The following is a 26,212-nucleotide window of genomic DNA, read 5'->3' on the forward strand; positions in this document are numbered from 1 at the left end:
TGTTTTTGAGTGCGTCATGGCCGAGAAAAGAAAGTATTTGAGTGTTGACTTCAAACGTAAAGTTTTAAAATTCATAGAAGAAAACCCTCATAAGAAGAAAGTGGACATTGCAAAGGAATTCAACATTACACCAACAACTCTTTCAACAATTCCTACAAATAAAAACAGATATGAAGACGAAGGTGGACTTTCTGGTCAGTGTAAAAGGGCTAAACCAGCCGAATTACAGGACGTTGAAACTGCTGTCATGTTTATGGCTTAAACAGTGTCGTGATAAAAACGTATCCATTTCGGGACCTATACTTCAGGAAAAAGCTCAACAATTTGCCGAGCAGTTGGGCCATAATTCTTTTCGAGCAAGCAATGGCTGGTTGGACCGCTTCAAGAAGAGGAATGAAGTAACTTTTAAAAAATTGTGTGGTGAAAGCGGTAGTGTTGATGATGCAGTGTGCGCGGAATGGAAGAAAAAACTGATAGACTTGACACAAGGATTCAATGAAGATGATATTATTACAATGTAGACGAAACAGGCTTATTCTTCAAATGCCTACCAGACAAAACTTTGACTTTCAAGGGTGATCCCTGCAGTGGAGGGAAAAACAGCAAGGAACGGCTTACGGTGATGCTTGGAGCTAATGCATCAGGTACACATAAGCTGAAGCCCTTAATAATCGGAAAATCAAAAAAAGCCATGCTGCTTTAAACACGTTACGTCTCTGCCAACAAAGTACGTTGCTAATAAAAAAGCTTGGATGACAGGAGAAATTTTCAGCAACTGGCTAAAAGAGACAAACATGCAAATGAAACTGAGAAAGAAGAAAATCTTGTTATTTATAGACAACTGTTCGGCCCACAAAGACATCCCGAAGTTGACCCATATTAATCTCCAGTTCTTGCCGTTCGTTCGTTTCCGTGTCCAGGTCAGACCACTTATTATTTAAACCATAACATAAATTTAACAAAGCATTAACAATATCAATAAAGTGAGTAGAAAAATTTATAAACCAGTCTATATACTGGATTTCCAGTGTGTAGCCACCTTTACGGCTTTGTCATTGGCTGTTATCAAATCATCAGGAGTGCATGTCACTTGAAGTATCCCGCAGACCATTTAATGCTCCGGATCCTGTCTCACTCCACACTCACATAGAGCGTTCCCGCCAGGAAGTATTCCCCATTTGAACATATTGGTCTTACATCTGGGTACTCCAGTTCTCATTCTATTGAGAGTCCTCCAAATCGAATGAGAACTGGAGTACCCAGATGTAAGACCAATATGTTGAAATGTGTTTCTTGCCATGTAATACAACATAAAAACTTCAGCCTATGGATCAAGGGATAATACAGAATTTCAAAACACTCTACAGACGGGAAGTGGTTGGACAATACCTGAACGACATGGATCACCAAACTTCAACTAACATCAACCTTCTCGACGCCATGTGGATGGTGATGAAAGCATGGAATAATGTTTCTCAACAAACAATTGCAAATTGTTTCAAAAGAAGTGGTTTCAAACTCAGTGAGCAAGAGGAAGCCACGGATGTAGAGGAGTTGGATAACCCGTTACCCGCACAGCCTGGTTTGAATGTCGAAGCCTCCTGGCCAAGAATTCAAGAAGCATTGGATATCAACATCGAGTTTGAGGAATTTGCAAATTTTGATGAAGATGTTGCAGTATGTGGGGAGCTTACTGATTATGAAATCATCTCCAAAGTAACCGCAGATCCGGAGGCAGATGATGACGGTGAAGGCGAGGAAGAAGAAGACGTCCAAGCTGATGCATCTGTTGCCGATCGACCGGACCCGACTTCACAAGATGCTCGTCAAGCTCTCAACGTGTTCAAGTGTTTCTTTTTAAAGAAGAGTGCTGTATCCGAAAATACTATGGAATCCATCACCAAGCTAGACTGTGCATTGGACCAAGTGAAACTCTATACAGCGAATACACAATCAAAAATTATTGATTACTTTGGGTCAGGCAGCAGCCGTACGTGAGTTTTTGTTTGCTTGCTAATTTGATTGATTGAACTTGCTAATTAAAAACTATTGAAAATAATACTGTATGCATATTTTATTCTGAAAATATATACGTGAACAGTAGGAAGTTTTTTTTAATTTACTGAACAAATTTCCTAATTGAGCTATACAGTATAGGTGAAAAGAAATAGGATACAGTACAGTATTGCTATTATTCAACTACTATTGAATTATAACATTTTTTACTCAATTGCTATTTTTAATACGGTATTTCTATTATTTAATAGCAATTGAATAATTGCAATATCCTATTTCCTTCCACCTTTATAGAGTAGTTAACAAATATGCATTCATTTTTAAGAAGCCAAGTTGGCTAGTTACAAAGGTGGAAGGAAAATGGGTACTGTATTACAATTATTAAACTGCTATTAAATAATAGCATTTATTTAATTGCTATTTTCAATACAGTATTTCTATTATATAATAGCAATTGAATAATTTCAATATCCTATTTTCTTCCACCTTCTGTAGCAGTACAGTTCTGTACTGTAATATGAAACATACAGTACTGTAAACTGTATATCTAAAAATCTACTTCAAATAGAGGTTGAACGTGTTCAATATACTTTATATGGAGGTTATAACTAACCCCTCAACCCTTCAACCTCGATTTAACGAATCTCGTTTTTAAGTAAACCCCTACATAACGTACAAATTTCTTGGTCCCTTCAAATACGTTAAATCGGGTTCCCACTGTATATAAAGAATAAAATAAATTATTACTCGACAAACTAGTAATATTAACGTAGCTTCTCTTTGTTTCTAATAACAAATGTGCCACCTGTGCGACAGATAAAAATAATGTATCTTACTGAGCGCGAGGTCTACTGTTCACAGAACTACTAGATTGTAAAAATGTAGGAGCTACTGTGCAGGTTGACCGGTGATATAGAACAAGGGGAAGACATTCCCTTGCAGTCTGTCTAACCAGTCATAGTAATTAAGTGTCAAGATGAAAATGTATTCCTCTTCTGAACCCAAGTGTGCATAGAAATCAGTTAGATAATTCAGTAGTGAAACATCTTGCAATGAGTAAACATTTGTTGTAGGCCACTATAGATATTTTTACCAAAAACTGTTGTTACATATCCAAATAAATTATCCCTTTAATTTATCTTGGATAATGATGACTGTTTTAGCAATTTTGGGTCCAGTGGAGGCATCCATTTTCAACGTAACTACAGCTACCGTCTGTTATGACGGGATTTTGAATATCTTGAGTTTTTTTGCTTTTGCTACAAAACCAAATACAGCTCTATATCTATTATGAATAATTGTAAACTTATTTATAAAAGGTCTTTCTGTATAATAATTGTGCCCCAGTGGAATTGAAATTATCTTTATTCTTCTTCTTGAAAAGTACAAACAATATAATATACAAGACCACGTCACGTGACTGCGCCATCTTGTTAGAAATTAAAATTACCGCTACTATTACAATGCTAGACTTTCTTTCAAGATGGGGGATTTTGGCGTCAAGATACTGTAATGGGGTCCCCGTTATAATGGCAGTGGAGAAGAACGTTGCCGATCCTCTGTCTTGTCGATGCCTTCTATAGACGGTAGCTGATACAGTTTTATCGATGTAACATATTAACTTTTCATTCTCGTTTAAAATAATCAATTATATTTTATCAAGCAAGAGATTATATTTTTCAATAATTTCATAATGAATTTTCATAATTAAGATGAAATATTATGTTAATTAATTATCAATTCTACAAAGACGATCTGGCAACAGAGCAAAGCGAGAAAGATATAACACCATCCACTTTATTGAATGATAGACAATGATAGCAATACCATTGCTAATCAAACACTGCCATACTTTTAAGGTGGACCTCACTATAGCCGACTTTCCATTCTGTATGTATTCTGTGACCTAGGGTTTCATCATGCTGACAGAATGATATCAACTAAAAGATTAGTGTGAACACCATAAGACAGTGTTTCTAGACGTAGGCTACGATGGAGGAATCAGATTAAGGCTGACTTGGAGAGCTACTCAAGGAGAAGCAGAGGATCAAGCAAGCTACATGGCGATGAGTTGATGGCGGAGCAAAATATCAACTTGAAACTATTAATATAATATAATATTTAATATAATATAATATTCAATATAATATAATATTTAATATAATATTTATTCGACCAATCAACATACATTGTACAAAATATTTCAGAAAAAAACACTCTTAACTGGTGTAGCAAACACCGTTGCATGCACAATATACATTGTATATCAAAGTCTTAATGAAACCCCCAAGGTAATCCTGTGTGGGGCCCTTCTTCATACTTTTATTCACAATAGAAAAAAAAATGAAATAAAATAAGTAAAAAATCAAATGAAAAAATATAGTCATACTTGGATATTACACATAAATTTAAAAACTAAAATTTTGAAAAAAAAATTACTAGAGAAAAAGTATTGAACATAAAAAATATAAAATCATAAAGCAATTAAACAGGATTTTGTGCGGGCAGCACATTCTTAGTGATCATTAGTATTATTCAGTTAACAGAAAAAGCCATGTAAATTAAAGGTGCTATGACACAATAATTACACAAAATTACATATGGAATTCACATTTCAAGCATATGATAACAATTGATACAAACATGTAAATATCGACCTTAGATTATGGAATACTCTTATAGAAATAATTGAATATCATCAATTTCAGCAATGATTTTTTTCAATCTGGCCTTAACCGCTCGGCTATATTGACACTCTTGTAAGTCAGGTTGCAAGGCGTTAAAAATCTTACAACCTACATTAATCAAATATGAATTGCTAATTAGTGTTTAGTGAATATAATCCACTAAAGACTTGACCTAAAAAATTTGGGACCGACCAAAAAATTAAATGAATTTGAATGAGTAAATGTGGCTTACAAAATTCTCAGCTAAAAATTGTTTCTCATGTAAGTTTTTTGAGATGTCTTTTCAAATTACTGGAATGAGTTCATTTATAGTCACAAAAGTTGCAGCTGAAAGGTGTTTCTCCTGTATGTGTTCTGAGATGTAGTTTCAAACTACTTGAACGAGCACATTTATAGTCACAAAAAGTGCAGCTGAAAGGTGTTTCTCCTGTATGTGTTCTGAGATGTTGTTTTAAAGTACTTGATTGAGCACATTTATAGTCACAAAAGTTGCAGCTGAAAGGTGTTTCTCCTGTATGTGTTCTGAGATGTATTTTTAAACTACTTGAAAGAGCACATTTATAGTCACAAAATTCGCAAATGAAAGGTGTTTCCCCTGTATGTGTTCTGAGATGTCTTTTTAAGGAACTTGAATGAGCACATTTATAGACACAAAAGTTACAGCTGAAAGGTGTTTCTCCTGTATGTGTTGTGAGATGTTGTTTTAAATGACTTGAATAAGCACATTTATAGTCACAAATCTCACAACTGAAAGGCTTTCCCCCAGTGTGTTTTCTCATGTGTCTATTCAAATCATGGGAACGGTGTGTTTCATAGCTGCAGTCAGCACAACTGTAGAGCTTGGTCTTTTTGCCAGCCACAGATGGCTCAGTACACTTTTCCACTGGAGAGATTGAATGTGTAATTTCTCTGAATGTTGGACAACACATCCATTGGAGTTTATTTATGAAATAAATTTCCATACTTTTATAGAAAATCAAGTGACAACAGTTTTTTGAAAACAAAGAAAAATAGTTTGAACTTGATGGATTTTGGAACAGTAATTTGGACATAACGGGTTTAGGAACGGTTTACTATTGGGAAATCAGATCGGGTACCAAGATCATGAGCTAGAAAATATTAATCCAGCATAATAAATGTTTATTTTATTTTCAGGAATTAGTCAATTATATTTAATCAGAATCAGAATAAAAATATTCATTTTTTTTTCTCCTGAAATTGTATTAATAAATAATGTTAAACCCAAATGATACAAAAATAAGTCAAAATGTGGTATGAAAAACAATCAGATAGATGCTGTATATATCTCTTGAGCATTGGAATATTCCAATACCAAGGCATAAATTACAATCATTATCAAAGTTTGTAAGAAACAGGTAGGAAGAGTTATATAATAGAAACGACAAAACAAAAATTATATGCAATAATAATATAAAAATTCAAAGAAGGAAATACAGTAGGTGATTTGTTTTCAGATGTTCATAATTTTTTACTTTCCTTGCCCTATTACCATAGGTAAGGAAAGTATTGCTTTCCGAAAAAATTAAGGTACCCCAATTTCTAAATTTCTGTACGTTTCAAGGTCCCCTGAGTCCAAAAAAGTGGTTTTTGGGTATTGGTCTGTATGTGTGTGTATGTGCGTCTGTGTACACGATATCTCATCTCCCAATCAACGGAATGACTTGAAATTTGGAACCTAAGGTCCTTACACTATAAGGATCCGACATGAACAATTTCGATCAAATACAATTCAAGATGGCGGCTAAAATGTTGTAGACGGTAGCTGATACAGGTTTATCGATGTAACATATTAACTTTTCATTCTCGTTTGAAATAATCAATTATATTTTATCAAGCAAGAAATTATATTTTCAATAATTTCATAATGAATTTTCATAATTAAGATGAAATATTATGTTAATTAATTATCAATTCTACAAAGACAATCTGGCAACAGAGCAAAGCGAGAAAGATATAACACCATCCACTTTATTGAATGATAGACAAAGATAGCAATACCATTGCTAATCAAACACTGCCATACTTTTAAGGTGGACCTCACTATAGCCGACTTTCCATTCTGTATGTATTCTGTGACCTAGGGTTTCATCATGCTGACAGATATCAACTAAAAATGTGAACACCATAAGACAGTGTTTCTAAACGTAGGCTACGATGGAGGAATCAGGTTAAGGCTGACTTGGAGAGCTACTCAAGGAGAAGCAGAGGATCAAGCAAGCTACATGGCGATGAGTTGATGGCGGAGCAAAATATCAACTTGAAACTATTTAACAAATATGAATTGCTAATAAGTGTTTAGTGAATATAATCCACTAAAGACTTGAACTACTAAAAAATTAAATGAATTTGAATGAGTAAATGTGGCTTACAAAATTCTCAGCTGAAAATTGTTTCTCATGTATGTTTTTTGAGATGTCTTTTCAAATTACTGGAATGAGTACATTTATAGTCACAAAAGTTGCAGCGGAAAGGTGTTTCTCCTGTATGTGTTCTGAGATGTATTTTTAAACTACTTGAACGAGCACATTTATAGTCACAAAATTCGCAAATGAAAGGTGTTTCTCCTGTATGTGTTCTGAGATGTCTTTTCAAATTACTTGATTGAGTACATTTATAGTCACAAAAGTTGCAGCTGATAGGTGCTTCTCCTGTATGTGTTCTGAGATGTCTTTTTAAGGAACTTGAGTCACCACATCTATAGTCACAAAAGTCGCAACTGAGAAGTGTTTCTCCTGTATGTGTTCTGAGATGTCTTTTTAAGGAACTTGAACGAGCACATTTATAGTCACAAAAGTTGCAGCTGAAAGGTGTTTCTCCTGTATGTGTTCTGAGATGGCTTTTCAAATTACTTGATTTAGTACATTTATAGTCACAAAATTCGCAAATGAAAGGTGTTTCTCCTGTATGTGTCATGAGATGTATTTTCAAACTACTTGAACGAGCACATTTATAGTCACAAAAAGTGCAGCTGAAAGGTGTTTCTCCTGTATGTGTTCTGAGATGTTGTTTTAAAGTACTTGATTGAGCACATTTATAGTCACAAAAGTTGCAGCTGAAAGGTGTTTCTCCTGTATGTGTTCTGAGATGTAGTTTCAAACTACTTGAAAGAGCACATTTATAGTCACAAAAGTTGCAGCTGAAAGGTGTTTCCCCTGTATGTGTTCTGAGATGTCTTTTTAAGGAACTTGAATGAGCACATTTATAGACACAAAAGTTACAGCTGAAAGGTGTTTCTCCTGTATGTGTTGTGAGATGTTGTTTTAAATGACTTGAATAAGCACTTTTATAGTCACAAATCTCACAACTGAAAGGCTTTCCCTTAGAGTGTTTTCTCATGTGTCTATTCAAATCATAGGAACGGTGTGTTTCATAGCTGCAGTCAGCACAACTGTAGAGCTTGGTCTTTTTGCCAGCCATAGATGGCTCAGTACACTTTTCCACTGGAGAGATTGAATGTGCCTTCAGTCCACCCACTTCTGTTGCATTGGCAGTTCCTGATGTGATGCAGTTTGGAGGCCACATCTCCGTTTCACTCTTCACTGAACTTCCATCTGCCTCTTGCTCAACTGCAAACATTGATCATTTAAATGAACTAGAAAAAAAACTAGTAAAAACATTGAAACTGAGTGATAATGGAAAAAATATATCAGAGGTAAATTTAAATAATGACATTATGACTAATAATAATGAATGAGTTATAATTCTTTCCTTCCCTTTTCCTTTGTCCTGGTACGGTACCCCCAGAAGAAGGGAGTTTATTACAGGAAATATAACAAACAAAAATAAAAAATACACTTATAAAAATAAATCTTAGAAACAAAAAATGAAGAATAATAAACAAGAATGATAAATGATGAGAAAATTCTTTTCAGTGGAAAATTTCAAAAATTTTACACCAGACGAAATATAGATACTCCAAAACCAAAACAAAACATAGAAATAATAAATTGATATAATCAAACAGTGATCTCAAAATAATTATTTTCAATTCAAATCATATAAAAAGAAAAATAGTTGTAAATCTTAAGTAGATAATAATTTATTGATACATTAATAATACAATAATACTAATAATAATAATAATAATAATGATGTTGCTGGCATACTGCACCAGGACCTGGCATTAAGGCATAAGTTGATTGTTGAGAAAGTCCCTTACTATCAATATGCTCCAACTTCAATCCTAGAGAACAATACCCACAAGCTGTATTGGGACAGATCTGTGCTGACTTACAGAACGATTCCACATAACAGGCCAGATTTAATCCTGATGAATAAGCTGACCAGGGAAACAGTCTTCATTGACCGAGCAAAGTGAGGTCTAAGATTCAAGTCGACGGTTTGGCATTTCTCTTAATGTTTAAATGTTTATATGTTGCGCATTTACGGCGAAAAGCGGCAATAGATTTTGATGAAATTTGACAGGTACGTTCCTTTTTAAATTGCGCGTCGACGAATATACAAGGTTTTTGGAAATTTTGCATTTCAAGGATAATATAAAGGGAAAAAGGAGTTTCCTTCATACGCAGTAAAATATTACAGTAAAAATCAGACTATAAAATTATTCATAAATCAACTGTCGAAAGATTATAAATTGCATGACATGACGCATGCAATTCAATATCTCAATGTAACTTGGTAAAAAAGCAGTGTAGAATATTAATTGCATGCCTCATTGAATGCAATTTTTATGCACTATTAAATGAATTATTGATTACGTGCAATAGTGCATGCAATTAATAACTAAAGTAACATAGTATTGTCTCTCGAACTTTCTCTGCATTGAACTCGGGCTGTCCTGTTGCCAGTATGTCTTGAAAGGAGATTAGATTCTGATATTAGAATTTTTGATACACCAACCCGAACAGCCATTAGCCGTTTTCACACCGATATCTCGCCGACACGATATACAGACAGGATTTTCTCTGATGGACAGTATAAGAATAATTGGCTGCGGTTTATAACTGCTCGAGGTCTACTGTACACAGAACTACTAGTAGATGTAGGCATTCCATGCTGCCATAACATTGAACACTACTATAGTGAAAAGATTTCCAAGTATATCCCCCTGGCAGCTGAGATAAAGGATATCTGGCATCAAGAGAAAGTGGAAATCGTTCCAGTCATAATATCTGCAGTTGGATTGATGGGGGGAAAAGTGACTGCAAACCTAAGTCATCTGGGTGCCTCAAGAAACAAGATCTACTTGATGCAGAAGGCAGTGATGCTCAACACAGTATCAATGGTTAGGGCATTCTTAAACCTAGCAGCAGAATAATTCATCAGTCTTGTCATAGACAGATTTTGATGAAAAACTCACATAGTGATGTGATGAAAATTAAAAATAATAATAAAACTCAGTCATTATCATTTTAATCACTGAGTTCATAATAAGATAATAATAATCATTCAGTTTTATTCTCATTGTGAATTACATAATAAGATGTACATCTTTTGAAAATAGAATAGAATTACAGTACTTTTTCATTTGGTGATGTGGAAAAGATTGGAAAGTAACGTTCACTCAACTAATAATTATGAGTTTTCATGGCGTAGTTTCAAGTTTGTAGCTTTACAGAGAGTATTAAATGCAATTCTACTGGGAAATATCATAGTTACACATTTTCTCTTACAGGATTTTCCAGTCCTGAATATAAAAAAGCTTCATGTAAGGAATTTGCCACAATCTAATCACCTAGGCAGACCTAATCAATCAAGAATTGGATAGTGATAGAATGAATCTCACCACATGCATCCTCTTTGATGAATATTAGATTGTAGCCAGGGATCAAATATTGTTGGCTGGAACCATCATCGGTTGGAGAGCCTGCAGTGCTGCACCCTGGCGCTGGTTCTTGGCTGCTAACATTCTCCTGCTTAACTGCCGCCATCTGCAATTTGGCATCACAATCAATGAGAAGATAATAAATTCATTCCACACTTAACATAGCCTATCAATCACAAACCGTGACACTTTGGGCAATAATGAGAGTTGTTTTAAGAAGCAGATACTGAATCAGATGTAGTCAATGTTAGTAAAATACGAAAGTCAAGCACATTTTATTCAAAGAATTCAAAAGTAATCTTCCAAAGCACTAATCGAAATTTGAAAACATCAATATGAATATTAAACTTCTACACCAAATGTCAGATAGACTTATTATGGTTTCGATTCCACATTTGTTATCTTTGGTTCTTTGCATGGAACAAAACACTCTTTTCAACTCTGAACCTCTAATGATTCTCATAGAATATGATCATTAAATTGATTACAACACTTCCAAGCTATTACATTTGTTTCTATCAAGAAGTTGAGGAGCCATATTTTCATCTTACTACACATTGAAGTTACTGGAAAATAGAAATTGCTCAATGACTGATTTTTGGTAAGAACTGTATCACCATGTCTCTTGGACCTATTGATATTTTCATTACAAAAAAAAAAAAAAAATCAAAATACATGCCTAATTCAAGGTTTTAACACTTTATATTTGATGTAGGTTACTTGTAAAATCCGTTTACATTTTTGAAATACATGCCTGATTGGATGTTGAATCCGATGACTCATCTTTGACATTATAAGACGCAATTACACACACTCTAGTTGCATCTTCTTCCTTCTCAATTTTGATCTGCTAACAAAAGAAAAGGTTTTTCTTACTTGAAAACGAGATCAATATTAAACTCAGCAAGTAATAGTGTTTAATGGTATTAGAATTTCGTTAATAGGTGATGTTTGTTTATTTATGCTTGCCAGAGTGATAGTCCTACTGATAACATTCTTGAAAGTAATTCAATAGAAACATGTTAATACAGAAGAAGTTTAGATGTGAAATAATTCTCAAGCTAAGTTCATAATATACAATCAACAGTAGGTGTGTTGAAAGGAAAGGAATGAATTCAACTTCATTATGAAGCTGTAGTCAGTGAATCTAGAGTGGATTGTTCAACAATACATGCCTGCTGAGTAGCTGTACCACTAGATGTACCAGTCGCTCCAATCCAACTGTCATCAATAGCAGTTTCCTGTTTCTCAACTTTAACCTGAAACAAATAAACAAGAACAATTCAACTTGAATCCTTCACAGCAGAATATTGATTGAACAAACTCCACTTAGGGACGGTTTCCGAGATCGGGATTTAGCTAAGTTCTGGACTTTAAACAGTTGGAGTCAAAAAATTGGCTTTCCAAAACGGGGCGTCGTCGCAATTTTCATTTTCTCATTTATATAATTTGGAAACGTTATTCCTCGACAAAATCAAACATTCCTAATAATTCACAATAGCTAAAACTTTACACTATTTTCTTTTTATTCTATTTTGTGTTCAATTTTCTATTTTTCGGAATTTAATTCAAACGTGACTATGACAATGACCACGACTACGCCCCGTTTTGGAAAGCCAATTTTCTGACTACTTCTGTTTAAAGTCTAAACCATAGAGAAACAATAGCGTAAGTAGATATCCCATGGTATAGGGAATTTATGTCGCAACTTTTACTGTTATCTCAAGCCGATTATTGTCAATGTTACAACGTTACAGGTTATTGCCAACTGTTTTGTTGGGGTTTGAGTATATGAACGGCACAATTTGATAGACTACCAGCGTCACACAGCTGCATGGGAAAAAACTACGTGAACTATCAGCTTGGAATAACAGTGAAAGTTGCGACATAAACGCCCTATACCATGGGATATCTACTTATGCTATCGTTTCTCTATGTCTAAACTTAGCCAAACCCTGAGCTCGGAAACCGGCCCTGAATTGTGCTAAATTACATAGATCTAACAATCAAGTCATAGATTTGATTCTCACAATTGATCTCCCACCTTGCAAATATCTACACGCATTCATGCATTTGTATTATTTTATTCTATAATTCACTTATCTTCACAAAATCTGATGTAGATAATATATATGAACGCAATTGGTATGAAACTATTTTTCAATGAAAATTTCTTTACACATAATAGCTATATCATTTTCACAGAGACTAATCATTGAAACACTACTTGCATCTTGATCCCCACCTCACAGAAGGAAGAGGAAGCTGAGTGTTGAAAATAAAATTACTTGACACTGGAGAGCGACACAAAAATGCACCATTTTAACGGTGCATGCGCTTTGTATTCAATCGTACTTCATAGTCATTCTTTCATGAGCTGTCTCATGGTCTCATAGATACAGCGCGAATTCGAGCGATACTACTACTACACCTCAGAATTTTGCATTCATCATTCTGCATTCATAAACTGATGCACTAATGTTTGTATAAGGCATTCTCATGCCTTCTCTCATGAGTCTATTACAGTTTGAATAGGCTAATCATAATTATTGTACCAGATAAACTGAAAATTCAGTTGAAAAATAACTAAAATAATAACTGATAGTTCTGAATAAAAGAAGTTGGAAATTAAAGAAATGTTTATGATGTTAAATATTGTCTACAACTAAAAAAGTTCTTGATTTATTAGTTGATTAATTTTTATGATGATAAATATTGTCCACAACTAAAATAGTTGAGTTATCTGTAGCATAGACAATAATAGTTATTTATGTATTAAGAGCATAAAACTCAACTTCATTGCTCGAATTACATACAACATTTTTTCTACAACTGCAGTATTGGACTCCAAAACAAAAGAGTTTTTTTTTATTTAAATTTATCCAATTATTTTGATAAATCAATGTAATAATAACATGATTCAATTTAATCATTCTATCTAATCATAGTAATTTATTTCATAATGATATATTATTAGAATAAGATAAAACAATAATATCATCTGCAAAAAAATCTGGTAGGAACGAGATTTGAACCTGCGGGTCCCACAGTGTGTCAACAACACTCCAGCCGACTTTGCCACCATGGCTAGTGGGATTAGTCGAAAAAGTAGGAACATGAACTTATTGGAATTGCATTTCCTTGTCAGTGGCTTTTCATGGAACTATGATTGAATACAAAGCGCATGCGCCGTGAAAATGAAAATGCTTTGAAAACAAAGTCTGTCTTAAGTAGAAGAGGTAGATGCTTTGAAAACAAAGCATTTCATGTGTTGCTCCCCAGTGTCAACCAATTAGACGTTGTAAACGGTGAGCACGCAAAGACCTTAAAGATGTATCTCTTTAAGGTCTTTGTGAGCACGTTTACTTTCCTTGCCCTATTACCATAGGTAAGGAAAGTATTGCTTTCCGAAAAAAATTAAGGTACCCCAATTTCTACATTTTTATACGTTTCAAGGTCCCCTTAGTCGAAAAAAAGGGTTTTTGGGTATTGCTCTGTATGTGTGTGTGTGTGTTGTGTGTGTGTGTGTGTGTGTGTGTGTGTGTGTGTGTGTGTGTGTGTGTGTGTGTGTGTGTGTGTGTGTGTGTGTGTGTGTGTGTGTGTGTGTGTGTGTATAATTATATGAGTGTATGGGCATCTGTGTACACGATATCTCATCTCCCAATTAACGGAATGACTTGAAATTTGGAACTTAAGGTCCTTACAATATAAGGATCCGACACAAACAATTTCGATCAAATGCAATTCAAGATGGCGGCTCAAAAGGCGAAAATGTTGTCAACAACAGGGTTTTTCGCGATTTTCTCGAAAAAGGCTCCAACGATATCTATCAAATTTATACCTTGAATAGTTATTGATAAGCTCTATCAACTGCCACAAGTCCCATATCTGAAAAAAATTAAGGAGCTCCAACTCATCTATGCAAAGTTTGATTTTAGTTTCCCAATTATCAGGCTTTAAATGGAAAAGATTGAGCAAGAAAATCTCTACAATTAATATATTGTAACATTTTCACCTAAAATTTGAAATAAGCTCGAAATTCGAGAAAATGTGATTATGCAATTGCAAACTGTTGGCAACTGTTGATTCTATTAAATCATTTTAAGAGATAGCAGGACCTCGTGTGTCTCCAGCGTTATTGTCCTGTCATCAGCTGGCTGAGATCTTTAAATAGTAGACTCGAGATGTGCATGAACACTAGCGTCAGGGGATCAATTTTCATAACGGCAAGGAAAGTTGTGTGAGTGCGCCACACCAGATTTTTCATATCAGGATAGTTTACGACGTCATAGATTCGACGTCATCATTCAATGAATACTAATCTATCAAATGCATCGAGATCAAGATGTAGTCGACAGTTACTAGCTTGGAGCTTGGAGCAGAGACCAATCATTGAAACACTACTTGCATCTTGATCCCCACCTCACAGAAGGAAGCTGAGTGTTGAAAATGATGCATGTAGTTGAATATGTCGGGAGGTCAGAACTTATTGGAGCGGCAAAGATAGGGTAGAAGAGAAGATAGAAGAAAGCAGACATTTAAACTTCAACTTTAACTTTCTGCATTATTTCGAAATATTATGTTTTTCTTTTACTGTTTTGCAACTCTCACCAGCGGGCAAAGTTTTTCTTTTTGCTGGTGATGACTGGATTTTATATTTTATTTTAATTTCATTCAAGTTTATATATGAGTAATTATGCTTTTTATTAATATTTTTAATAAATATTATAAATATTTTGTAACATGTTTTGAATATTCAAATTGGCAATAAATGAAATTGAATTGAATTTACATCCTTGCATTTAAGGCTGTGCAGCAGTGTAGAATAAAACGTTTTACTAATGATATTTTTCCAAGTTTTTAGATTCATATACTATGAATCATTTTAAATCATAAGATGGCATTCAATTAATAATATTTATCAATAATTATAATTAAAATGTTCTTCTTCATATTTCAAGTTCTTATACATTTTCAACAATTAAAATTACTCTCTTCCCTGATATTTGTAAAGCATGTGGCGCATGACTAGCATGCTCTGAGAATTTGCCACTGGCGTTAAAAGTTTAAATTTTTGGGAAAGATCATTTCAAATTCGGTAAGAGGAAAATTCATGACATTTTGAGGGTTAATTCTTCATGGTATTGTTGGTTGGATAGAACAACAATGTCCTGAAAATATCAATTTTTGAGAAAGCTATTCCATTTACAAAGAATAACCCAAAATAACTTTGAGTTTACTAACCTAAAAAAATAGTTTCTTATAAATGGAATAATTTTCTCGAAAAATGAAATTTTCACGGAAATTTATGTTTTATCCAATCAACAATACCATAAAGAACTCGTACTCAAAATGAATGAATTATTTTTTATTTATGATCTTCAATTTTTGAGATATGAGCGCCTAAAGTTTAAATTTTGGAGACAGATCCTTTCAAATTCGATAAAAATAGATTTATGAAATTTCAAGAATATACCTTCATGGGATTGTTGATTGAATAAACAAAAATTTCCTGAAAATTTCTTTTTTCAAGAAAATTTATCCATTTACAAAAAAAAATATTTTGTAAATGGAATAACTTTCTCAAAAATCGATATTTTCAGGACATTTTTGTTTTATCCAACCAAACCATGAAGAATAATTCCTCAAAATTTCATGATTTTTATCTAACCGAATTTGAAATAACCTGTCCCAAAAATTCAAACTTCAAGAATTTTCTGTTTGTTTCCCATAAACTTAATAAGATTATCATTATTTAAATCAATAGAAAATTAAGAGTGAATTTGATATTATACCCTCTGTATTCAAGTTCAAGCAAGATATAGTAATTATAAAATCAGCTGAAAAAAAATTATCAAATTTTCAATTCAAGTAGGGAGAAGTGATTTTAGACTACTGACAGTAATACAGATCAAAAAAATCTTTCTTTATTCTGCCAAAATACAAAATCACTTGAAATACTTTAAATCATTAATACAATAATAACTGAAATATTCAGTAGATACATAATCATCAAAATGAAAAATACATTTCGATTGAATAAATAGAATTGGCACAGCTAGCAAAGCGAACTTGTGCGCTAGCTGTGAGTTCATCTTCGATATATATATTTTAAACTTTCTTGCAAAATGATAAAACTACAAACAATAAGATAAGTATAAAGAAAATAAAAATATAAAGGCAAAAACAAAAATAAGATATCCCATCCGGCTACAAACCAAAACAACAAAATGAACAATCAATAAAACGCCAATATTCTGACAAACAATCATTGCTCAATACCACGTGATATTATCAATGCTATAACTGATTACAACAGTATCGTAGGCTACATCTATGAGAATAATTGTTCCATATCTTTACATTATAAATTATTAGAATTTGGGAAGTGTTGAATAAATATTTTTCTTAGCCCATTCAGATATTTTTTCGAGAAGATTTTTAGTTAATTTACTTACTATTGATGAAATATATCGAAATTTTGTTAGAAAATATGTTACAAAAATAAAAAAAACTGATGTCTACATACTTCCAGTCTTACTAAATCTATATCAAACATATTTGAAACTGATGGGCGCATCGGGTAGGGTGTATTTCTGGTTTTCAAATCACTCACATTTTTATTCAAATGCAAAATAATCTTCATCACATATATTTGTCTGAGGGTGGATACATCCAATTCTTCAAAAAGGGTCCGACTTGGGTATCGTCTTGGTCTACCCAACGCTGCCCTTAGAAGATGTTTTTGCAATGTGAACACTTTATTAAAATGACAGTCAAATGCACCGCCCCATGCTTCAATTGCATACTGAAATAAATAATGGGCATATGCAAAGTAAATTGTTCTTATTATATTAAGGTCTTTGAGTTGATTAATTCTGTAAAAATTGTAAATTAGAAATTTAAGTTTAGAGGACAGATAATTAATATGAGACTCCCATTTTAAATGTCTGTCCAACATTATTCTCAAATATTTTACATAATTTATATTCTCAATCTGTTGGCACAAACAATTATCAATATCATTTGATATACAGTTGGTGTGCATCTTCAACTGTAATGCATCATCCGGTTGACCTTCTGTTGTTGGGGAAAAAGTGATATATTTTGTTTTATTCAAGTTGACAGTTAAAACATGATCATTCATCCAATTTTTCATAATTCTTAAACCCTGATCAGCACTCTGATACACCTCCATCCAGGATTTACCCGAAAATACTAGCGCTGTGTCATCAGCAAATGAAATTTGTGTACAATTTGAAAGAGGTAATTTTAGGACATCATTTATGTAAATCAAAAAAAGCTCAGGGGAGAGCACTGTACCTTGAGGTAGACCAAAAACATAAAACATACAAATAATCTGTTGCAGATATTCCACCCAAAGTCAAAGTTTGCTTTCTATCTTGGAAATAGCTAGCTAGAAGATCATTACATACACCACGAATTCCACATTTTTCCAATTTATCTAATAAAATACTATGAGGGACAGTATCGAATGCTTTTGCAAGGTCTAAAAAGACAGCCAGTGTCTTTTGTTTCGTATTGAAACTGTCATAAATTATCCTAGTTAGTTGTATGATTGCATCAGTTGTAGATTTCCCTTGTTGGAAGCCAAATTGTTTTTTTCCATAAAGTTATTATCATTAAGGTAATTTAAGATTCTTTTTTTTTATAATATTCTCTATAATTTTTGAAAAAACTATTCAAAATACTTATCGGTCGATAATTTTCTGGTTTAGTTTTATCATCTGGTTTATGTAACGCAATGATCTTTGCAGATTTGAAAGCCCTGGGGAAATAACCCTCCGTAAAGCATCTATTAATAATATGTTCCAATGGGTGAACGACATAATCTCTTATTAGTTTAAGACAAAATGGACTGATTTTTATCCACACCTGGAGATGCATTATTTTTTAACTCACCAATAACTTCATAAATTTCTGTCACATTAGTTGGATTTAGAAACAAGCTATTTACTGGGGGTGTGTTCAGGGAATCTGGCATCTTTGAATGCCGATTAGAGTTCAACAATTTCTTTGCATGATCTACACCAACATTTACAAAATAATTATTTAAAATTTTAGGGTCAATTTTAGGTTCCTCATATACTTTGCTTTTACCCAACAATTCAGTAATGCACTCCCACTTCTTCTTAGAATTATTTTTGTGCTCTAGAAATTTATTATTGTAGTAGTCACTTTTAGATTTCTTTATTAAAGAGTTTAATGTATTTCTATAATTCAAGTAGTCTTGTTTAAGGTTTAAATTGAAAGGTTGTTTGGACAATTTGATGTGCATCCTATCCCTTTTGCGAATGGCTGCAACCAAACCAGGAGTGATCCATTTTTTAACGGTTTTTTTCTATGTGGAAACTTGACAACTTCAGTGCATTTGATAATATTTTCGACGATCTTACTAGAAAATTTATCAACTAAGGTGTCAATATCGTCCGATGTATTATCACAAACATCATCTCATCTTTGAATCTCCATAGCTCATAACATGTATTCTTATCAGGTAAATTATCATTTCGCTGTGAATTGTCAATATGGACAAGTAGCGAAATGATCAATGATATTCGATTGGAGGATCACACTCAACACTTCCACCTCCTTCCCTGAAGAGCGATTGAAAAATATATGGTCAATACAACTATTCACTTGCCCTCTGGTAGTATTGAAAGATCTAGTGCATTTATCAATATAGGATCTGAAACCATGGAGTTGTAAAACACCGAGGTACTCATTAGTCAAATAATTGAGGTTATTTTGGTCCATCATATTTATTTATATTCATACCACCTATTAAAATGACAGAAACGTTCTTTCTTATAGCCTGCAAATATGATTCCAAACTCAAAAAGAAGGCATTTATTTCTAGTGAGGGAGACCTGTAGAGTGCGATCATCTCATAAGATATGTTATTCAGTTTAAAATTTATTATAATTGAGTTTACATTATCTATTTTCACATTAACTTCCTGAAAATCAATATCCTTGCTAATATATAAACATAATCCATCATTTCTTGTGAACCTATTATTTCTGTTTACAGCATTGTACCCTTTGATATTAAAAACAAACTCTGAGTCATCACAAATCCATGTCTCAGACAATACAATAAACTCAAATTAGGTTTTACAGTGATTTATATAATAAACAAATTCATCAAAATTCTTCTTAATCAATCTTATATTCATGTGAATAGCATTTACTTTAAAGGAGTTAGCAATCTCATAGTTTCAAAAATTTTCTACCACTACCGATTCATAAATGTCACAGTCAATTTCATTATTAAGGTTTTCAAACGGCATAATTTTACTAACAAAACAGATAAAATACTTGAAGTGATGTCATGGACCGAGTTTAGAGAGAATTTAAATCTTCCTTGCGACATATCACAATTGCCGGCTGGTTAGTGTCTTTACGGACAAGTATCTTTCCCTCTTTCAACCATAAGAATTTATAATCTTTTTGGGAAGCAACAGTTCGTACCTGTTTGAGTTGTTCAAGTATTTGAGGGGACAAGTGTAGGTGAGCGAATACCTTGCCATCCGTTAAGGTCTTATTTATGGATTTCGTCGGTATTCCGTAACCTGCTTTGTCCATGGTTGATACTTTCTTGAAGTTCGCTAACCAAGTCTCTTTGTCCTGCCTTCGGAGAAATTTCACCACTATTGGCTTAATACTATTTTTGTTTTTCGTGGGAAGTCGGTGTGCAGTACTTAGGTCTTTAGATGTTATTGGGCTACCGATCGTAGACGATACACAGTTGAAAATCTCGTATACCGATTCCTTAGCTGCTTCTGGAATCCCCGATATAATTAAATTATCTCGGCGAGAATATTCCTGAAGAGAGGCCAACTGTGATTTAAGTAGATCATTCTCACTTTTCAATAGATTATTGTCACTCCTAATACTCGTAATATTATTTTTCAAACCAGATAGTTGACCCTTAAAACTTTCAATTTCCTTAGACATAAAATCAATTGATTCCCTTATTTCATTGAATTCCTGTTTGAATGGCGACAGTTCCTCTTGATTCAGTTCTCTTACAATAGGGCCTATCGCATCAAGGTCAGCCTGAGTCAGAGATAGCGAAAGTTGAGCGCCGCTAATCTTACCGTCCAGAGCTCGATACGATTTCGATTGTTTATCAGCGGGTGATAAACCAGCCGCCGTTGAGGTTGCACTAACTGAGTTGCATTTCACACAGCACCATTTCGATTTTTCTTCAGAAGACATTTTTCTAAAATTCGGTTCTTTAATAGATTGACAAACATAATGTTGATCAATCCTACATTGTGAACAGACCAATACATCACGATCCGGCACTTCACAATTACACTTGCTGCAGATCATCTTACTTGGTTTGAGTTTCACAAGATAAGAACTGAGATAAGGGAGCTACAAAAACACTACTTGCCTCTTCGACTGTCTCAACTGAACTGATCTTTCTGCATTTCAACTATGAAACAAAATAACCTACCGTAGAGTTGTATTACCAAATTTTACAACTCTTCACAAAGAAATGCAGATTTCAGTGTTATATCAAATCAAAAAGTACTACCTGAAATGTCTTCACCAAATCAATGTTGGTTCTCGTGAATTTAATCATGATTAAAATTTAACCGGCTATTGTGCAACCGGGCCTAATTATTTGAATTTATTACACAGATCCATTTTTGAAATCTCAATAGTCAGTTAATCGGTATGGAATAATTGATGCTTCCATTAATCGATTAGAAATAAATCTATTATTTCTCAAAAACTTCGATTTGTCCGATTAATCGATACCCTTATCTACATTAGATTCCAACCAATAAAGATAACAGCACAATTAATTTCCTCTCATTCAACATATTATTAAGAATGAATTAACAAAATTTTAAAAATATATAAAAATCTCTAGGCCTACTAATCTTAGGTTTGATCACAGAATACAGCAGTAGAAGTTTTCTCTGGTAAGTATAGAAGTTTATCGCATGGTTTATAGTAGAGTCCATAGCAAAATTTGCATTTGGCATTTGAGCCTGGGGAACTGCCACATCGATCACTATCTTCAATGTTCAAAAGCAAACATCCGCTCTTCCCTTCTGTACCACTATTCTCGGAGCTCAGCATCAGACCTTACATTCACAGACTTCTAACATTCACCAAAAAAACCCCACAATTCCTCTCCAATCCAAATCACCCACAAGGAACATGCACTTCACAATTCCCAGGATGACAACATCAGCTGCACAGAGGTTAGCCACATATTTAGGACCAATAATTTTCTATAAACTGCCAATAGCCATTAATTAAACAGTTTCAATTAACTCATTAAAAAAAGATAACTGGCTGCTGGATAATCATGAGGAACAATTAGTTTTATGAACAAACATTTTCCATTCTTTTTATTCTCATTTTCTTCATCTTGAATAATCTTTTTTCATTAGTATTATAAATGTTTTTATCCTGGAAGAATTCTTGATTTTTTGTGAATTTAAAATTTCCAGTTCAAAATAATTAATTTGGAACATTTTTCAAGCAGTGGTTAATTCACTTCAGAAATATCAATGAAATGTTTATGCTTTATTCAGGGTGGTTGAAAAGTCTAAGAACGGCTTAATATCTCATACACAAAGGTCATAATTAATTGATAATTGGTGTGATTGGCAATCCTACTCGAATTAAAAATACTTGTAGTTCTGTGAATAGTAGATCTCGCGCTCAGTGAGTTACATTGACCTGTTGTTATGTTTTCTCAAAAATTATTAATAATTCATCAATTTAAAATGTGTAGGAAAAATCCTAAAAAACATAGAGCTTTCTGTCCTATCGTACCATGACATGTCGTCCCAGAATGTGAGTGTGAGTGCTGTTATCAGGTCTGGCTGCCGTCGATACGCCAATTCAATCAATCCATCAGAGAACATTCTGTGTTGGCGAAAAATCGGTATGTTGAAATTAACAAAATAAACTACCATAATGCTTATTTCCTAAAAAATTCATTTCTCACTTTTCATGATTTTAGACATAAATTCCTTTTTAATAATATTTGTTGCAATTTTAATCATCAGATTAAAGAAGAAAAATGTAAAAAATTGTTTTCTATCAATAACTCCAAACTAGAATCGTGGCCTCAGCTTATGGAAAGACAAAGTTGTAGACAACTGTCTACTAACATTGATGGAAAGATACATTTTCAAGATGTTCGATGTTTTTGAATGGGTAGTATTATAGTCCACTAGACAGCTGATTTATGATGAATAATTCTATAGTCTGATTTTTACGGTAACATTGGCATATGAAGGAGGCTCCTTTTTCCTTTTATATTATCCTTGAAATGCAAAATTTCCAAAAACCTTGTATATACATCGACACGCAATTTAAAAAGGAACATACCTGTCAAATTTCATAAAAATCTATTACCGCGTTTCGCCGTAAATGCACAACATACAAACATTTAAACATAAAGAGAAATGCCAAACTGTCGACTTGAATCTCAGACCTCACTTCGCTCGGTCAACTACTTTACTATGACTTTAAAAATCTGGTCTGCCATCTTGGATCCGCCATATTGAATGCAACTTAATTTTTTTAAATAGAAAGGTGGTCATGTGATACATGATTCTAATATGAAATTTCAAAGAAAAAAGAGTGGCGAAAACCACATCTGTTTAGAAGATATTCACATTATTAATCAATACTATTCATAGCAGAAAGGAGAGAAAAAGTCTGAGAACGGCTAATATCTCATACACAAGGTAATTTGATGGTGGGTGTGATTGGGGATCCTACTCAAATTGGAAATACTACTTTACTATGACTAAAAATCTGTCCGCCATCTTGGATCTGCCATATTAAATGCAACTTTATTTTTAAATAGGAAGGTTGTCATATGGTACATGATTTCGATACTGAATTTAAAGACAAAATGAATGGCAAAAACCGCACATCGATATCTCAAACCATTTGAAGATATTCACATTATTATTCAACACCATGCAAATCAGAAATGAAATACATAAGTGGTATTGATTAATAATGTGAAAATCTTCTAAACGGTTTGACATATCGATGTGTGGTTTTCACCATTCAGTTTGTCTTGAAATTCCGTATAGAAATCATGTATCGCATGACTACCTTCCTATTGAAAAAAATAAAGTGGCGGATCTAAGTTGGTGGACCAGATTTTTAAAGTCATAGTAAAGTAGTACTGTATTTTCAATTTGAGTAGAATCCCCAATTACACCCACCATCAAATTACCTTTATGAGATATTAAGCCGTTCTTGGACTTTTTCACTCACTCTTTATAATCAACATGTTGTCTTCATTCTGAATAAACTCCTCTGGTCATGTTGTATCTTCGACAAGAGGAATTATTATTATAGTTTCAGAAATAAAGTTTACAGTGACTTATTAGTTAAGCAGAATTCAATTCATTAGGTATTTTTCAGAATAGAAACAGGAAGCTCGGATAGTCGATTCGACCTCTTCGAAAGCTAGAATGTGTGAATGTGTTTTGTATGAATGTTGTTAATAGCATTGGAAAATTTATCTACTTATGTTCATAATGGAAGGTGCCGGTAGCTGTAGTTATATTTTAGATATAGATGAATAATAAATTCATCCTCCCTAGCAGAAGATGGTAATAGAACCATAGTGCATCAGAATATACACAGTATAAATAGAAATTTCGACGATTTTATAACTTATATTGATTCTTGGAAGAAGTTACCATCGATCATTGTTTTGTCTGAGACTTGGCTTCAATCTTGTCATGATCATCGATTATTTATATTGAAGGTTATTATGAGAGTTTTTAAGCTGGTAGTGATTTTACTGCAGCATCAGGTATAATGATTTATGTTTCAGTGGGGAGTGGCCTTCAATGCTCTACTATTGATTGTATAATTGATGGATCTGACTCCATTTTCTTAGAGTGTGAGCTTTTAAATTATAAATTTAGTATTTTGTGCTTAATAGATGGCATGGAGTTGAGAGCAGTCAATTCTTGAGTAGCCTTGTTACTTTCTTGGAGCAACATCGTGACTCAGAATCTATGACAATAGGCGACCTCAATATCAATTTGAATGATATGAATAATAGTAATACACTCGAATATCTGGAAATTATGAATAGTAATGGATATAGATCGCATATTGATATAGACACCAGAGTGACTTCGTCAAGCTCAACATGCATAGATCATATCTTCTTCAGGTCAATAAAACATAATCATAAGTTTAGTAGTTATGTTATTGATACTCTGCTAACTGATCACCGAGCTGTGTCGATTGCTATATCAGAGTCAAGTGTTCATAAAAATACCCAAGTTAATTTAAAAAAAAAGATAGAATTTGTCACGTTATCCTTTATAATTAAATAACGATTAGCCTCCTGCTTGGCATCAATCGGTAGAGCATGAAATATTTTAACAATTATAAAAATCAGGTCGCGGTTTTTAATAGGATATAGTCTCATAAAAATCTTTACAGGCCCAGATATGAGCTTCCACAATAATTCTGATAATTCATTAAAAAATATATATAATACTTATCCTATAGTATTGAGGAATTAAAATAAATCGTACACCATAAACAATTTGATACATATATTAACAAATATTGCAAAAAATAAATCAGAGCAAAAATATATAGAGCGACAAAAAATATATAATATAAGATAAAACAATAATCGAAATCAATAAAATATCACAGGCTAAATACTATTCTTTAAATTTTATAGCACGAAACGTTACCATGTGCTTTCATTTTTATGATCATATGCATTTATTTGCATGTAGCTGCGATATCAGCTTGCTAATACTTGTCGACTTGGACAATTCTATTTAAATTAGATTCTTAAAATCAGCATGACAAACTGGTATTCCAATATATATATTAAATTCTATAGTATCTGATAGATTTCTTTGTAATAAATATACTTTTTATCTCAGGGTGCGAGATTCGGCACCTGAAGGAATAAATAGAGCAATTCATCTAGTGAATCAGAGCTACATTAAATTATCACAAATTATATTGCAGAAATTAATGATCATATGAATATTGTATTAACAGCCTAGATTTTATACTTCTTTGATTGATAGATCTTCCAATATATGAATTGATTCGTTACTTTCTAATAAAATACCTTTTATACTACATTTACTTGCGCAAGTATTTTTACCAAATTCTTAATTTATAAGAAACCCTTTCGACGAGCTAGCTTTGATTCTTATGTAATTTCGAAGCACTGAGGGCGCCCTATCACTATTTCAATATTTTTCACTCACGTGCCGGAATTTTCTTATGAGCTGCTGATGTCGATCCAACTCCTGGTGGTCCTGGATTATTGTAGCCGGAGTCGTCTCTTCCAAGGGGTTACAAAATTATTTAAAAATGACTTTAGCTTTATAAGAGCATCACAAAGTCTTATAAGAAATTTAGTAATTCAATTTAACTTTAAATTATTACAAGGTATTATGCTCTATAATTTTTGGTGACCTCTCATGGTGGTAGTTGGCAGGCGAGTGTGGTTCTCATTTCTCAATTTTACAATTCTCATTTCCGATTTCTAAATTTGCATAAAAATTTGAATATTCTATTCCTCCGCCATTCAAGGCTCAAATAGACTGTACTAAAATATTAAATTATTACTTATGTTATATATTTAATAATTTCTTTGCCTTCGGGCCATATCCAAAACATAGACT

At 33.2% G+C, this 26,212-nt stretch overlaps 1 protein-coding gene across 5 annotated transcripts in view; it reads right to left on the minus strand.

Moving 5' to 3' along the window:
• Positions 1 to 3,797: 3,797 nt before the first annotated feature.
• The window catches only part of LOC120352536 (gastrula zinc finger protein XlCGF17.1-like), a 42,990-nt gene continuing 20,575 nt past the window's right edge, over positions 3,798 to 26,212 (minus strand). The window contains exons 2-6 of one of the 5 annotated variants that reach the window (XM_039433558.1): positions 11,685 to 11,768; positions 11,264 to 11,359; positions 10,471 to 10,615; positions 8,180 to 8,290; positions 3,798 to 5,601 (exon numbers count right to left, since the gene is read on the minus strand). In XM_039433558.1, the coding sequence (XP_039289492.1) occupies positions 5,006 to 5,601; positions 8,180 to 8,290; positions 10,471 to 10,615; positions 11,264 to 11,359; positions 11,685 to 11,768 (1,032 nt within the window). In that variant the 3' untranslated portion in view covers positions 3,798 to 5,005. Of the gene's footprint in view, positions 5,602 to 6,673; positions 8,291 to 10,470; positions 10,616 to 11,263; positions 11,360 to 11,684; positions 11,769 to 26,212 lie in introns of those variants that run through there. The other 4 variants (XM_039433553.1, XM_039433554.1, XM_039433557.1 and 1 more) reach the window with 4 other exon arrangements.

This window comes from Nilaparvata lugens, chromosome 7 (genome assembly GCF_014356525.2).
Source record: "Nilaparvata lugens isolate BPH chromosome 7, ASM1435652v1, whole genome shotgun sequence".
NCBI lineage: Eukaryota > Metazoa > Arthropoda > Insecta > Hemiptera > Delphacidae > Nilaparvata > Nilaparvata lugens.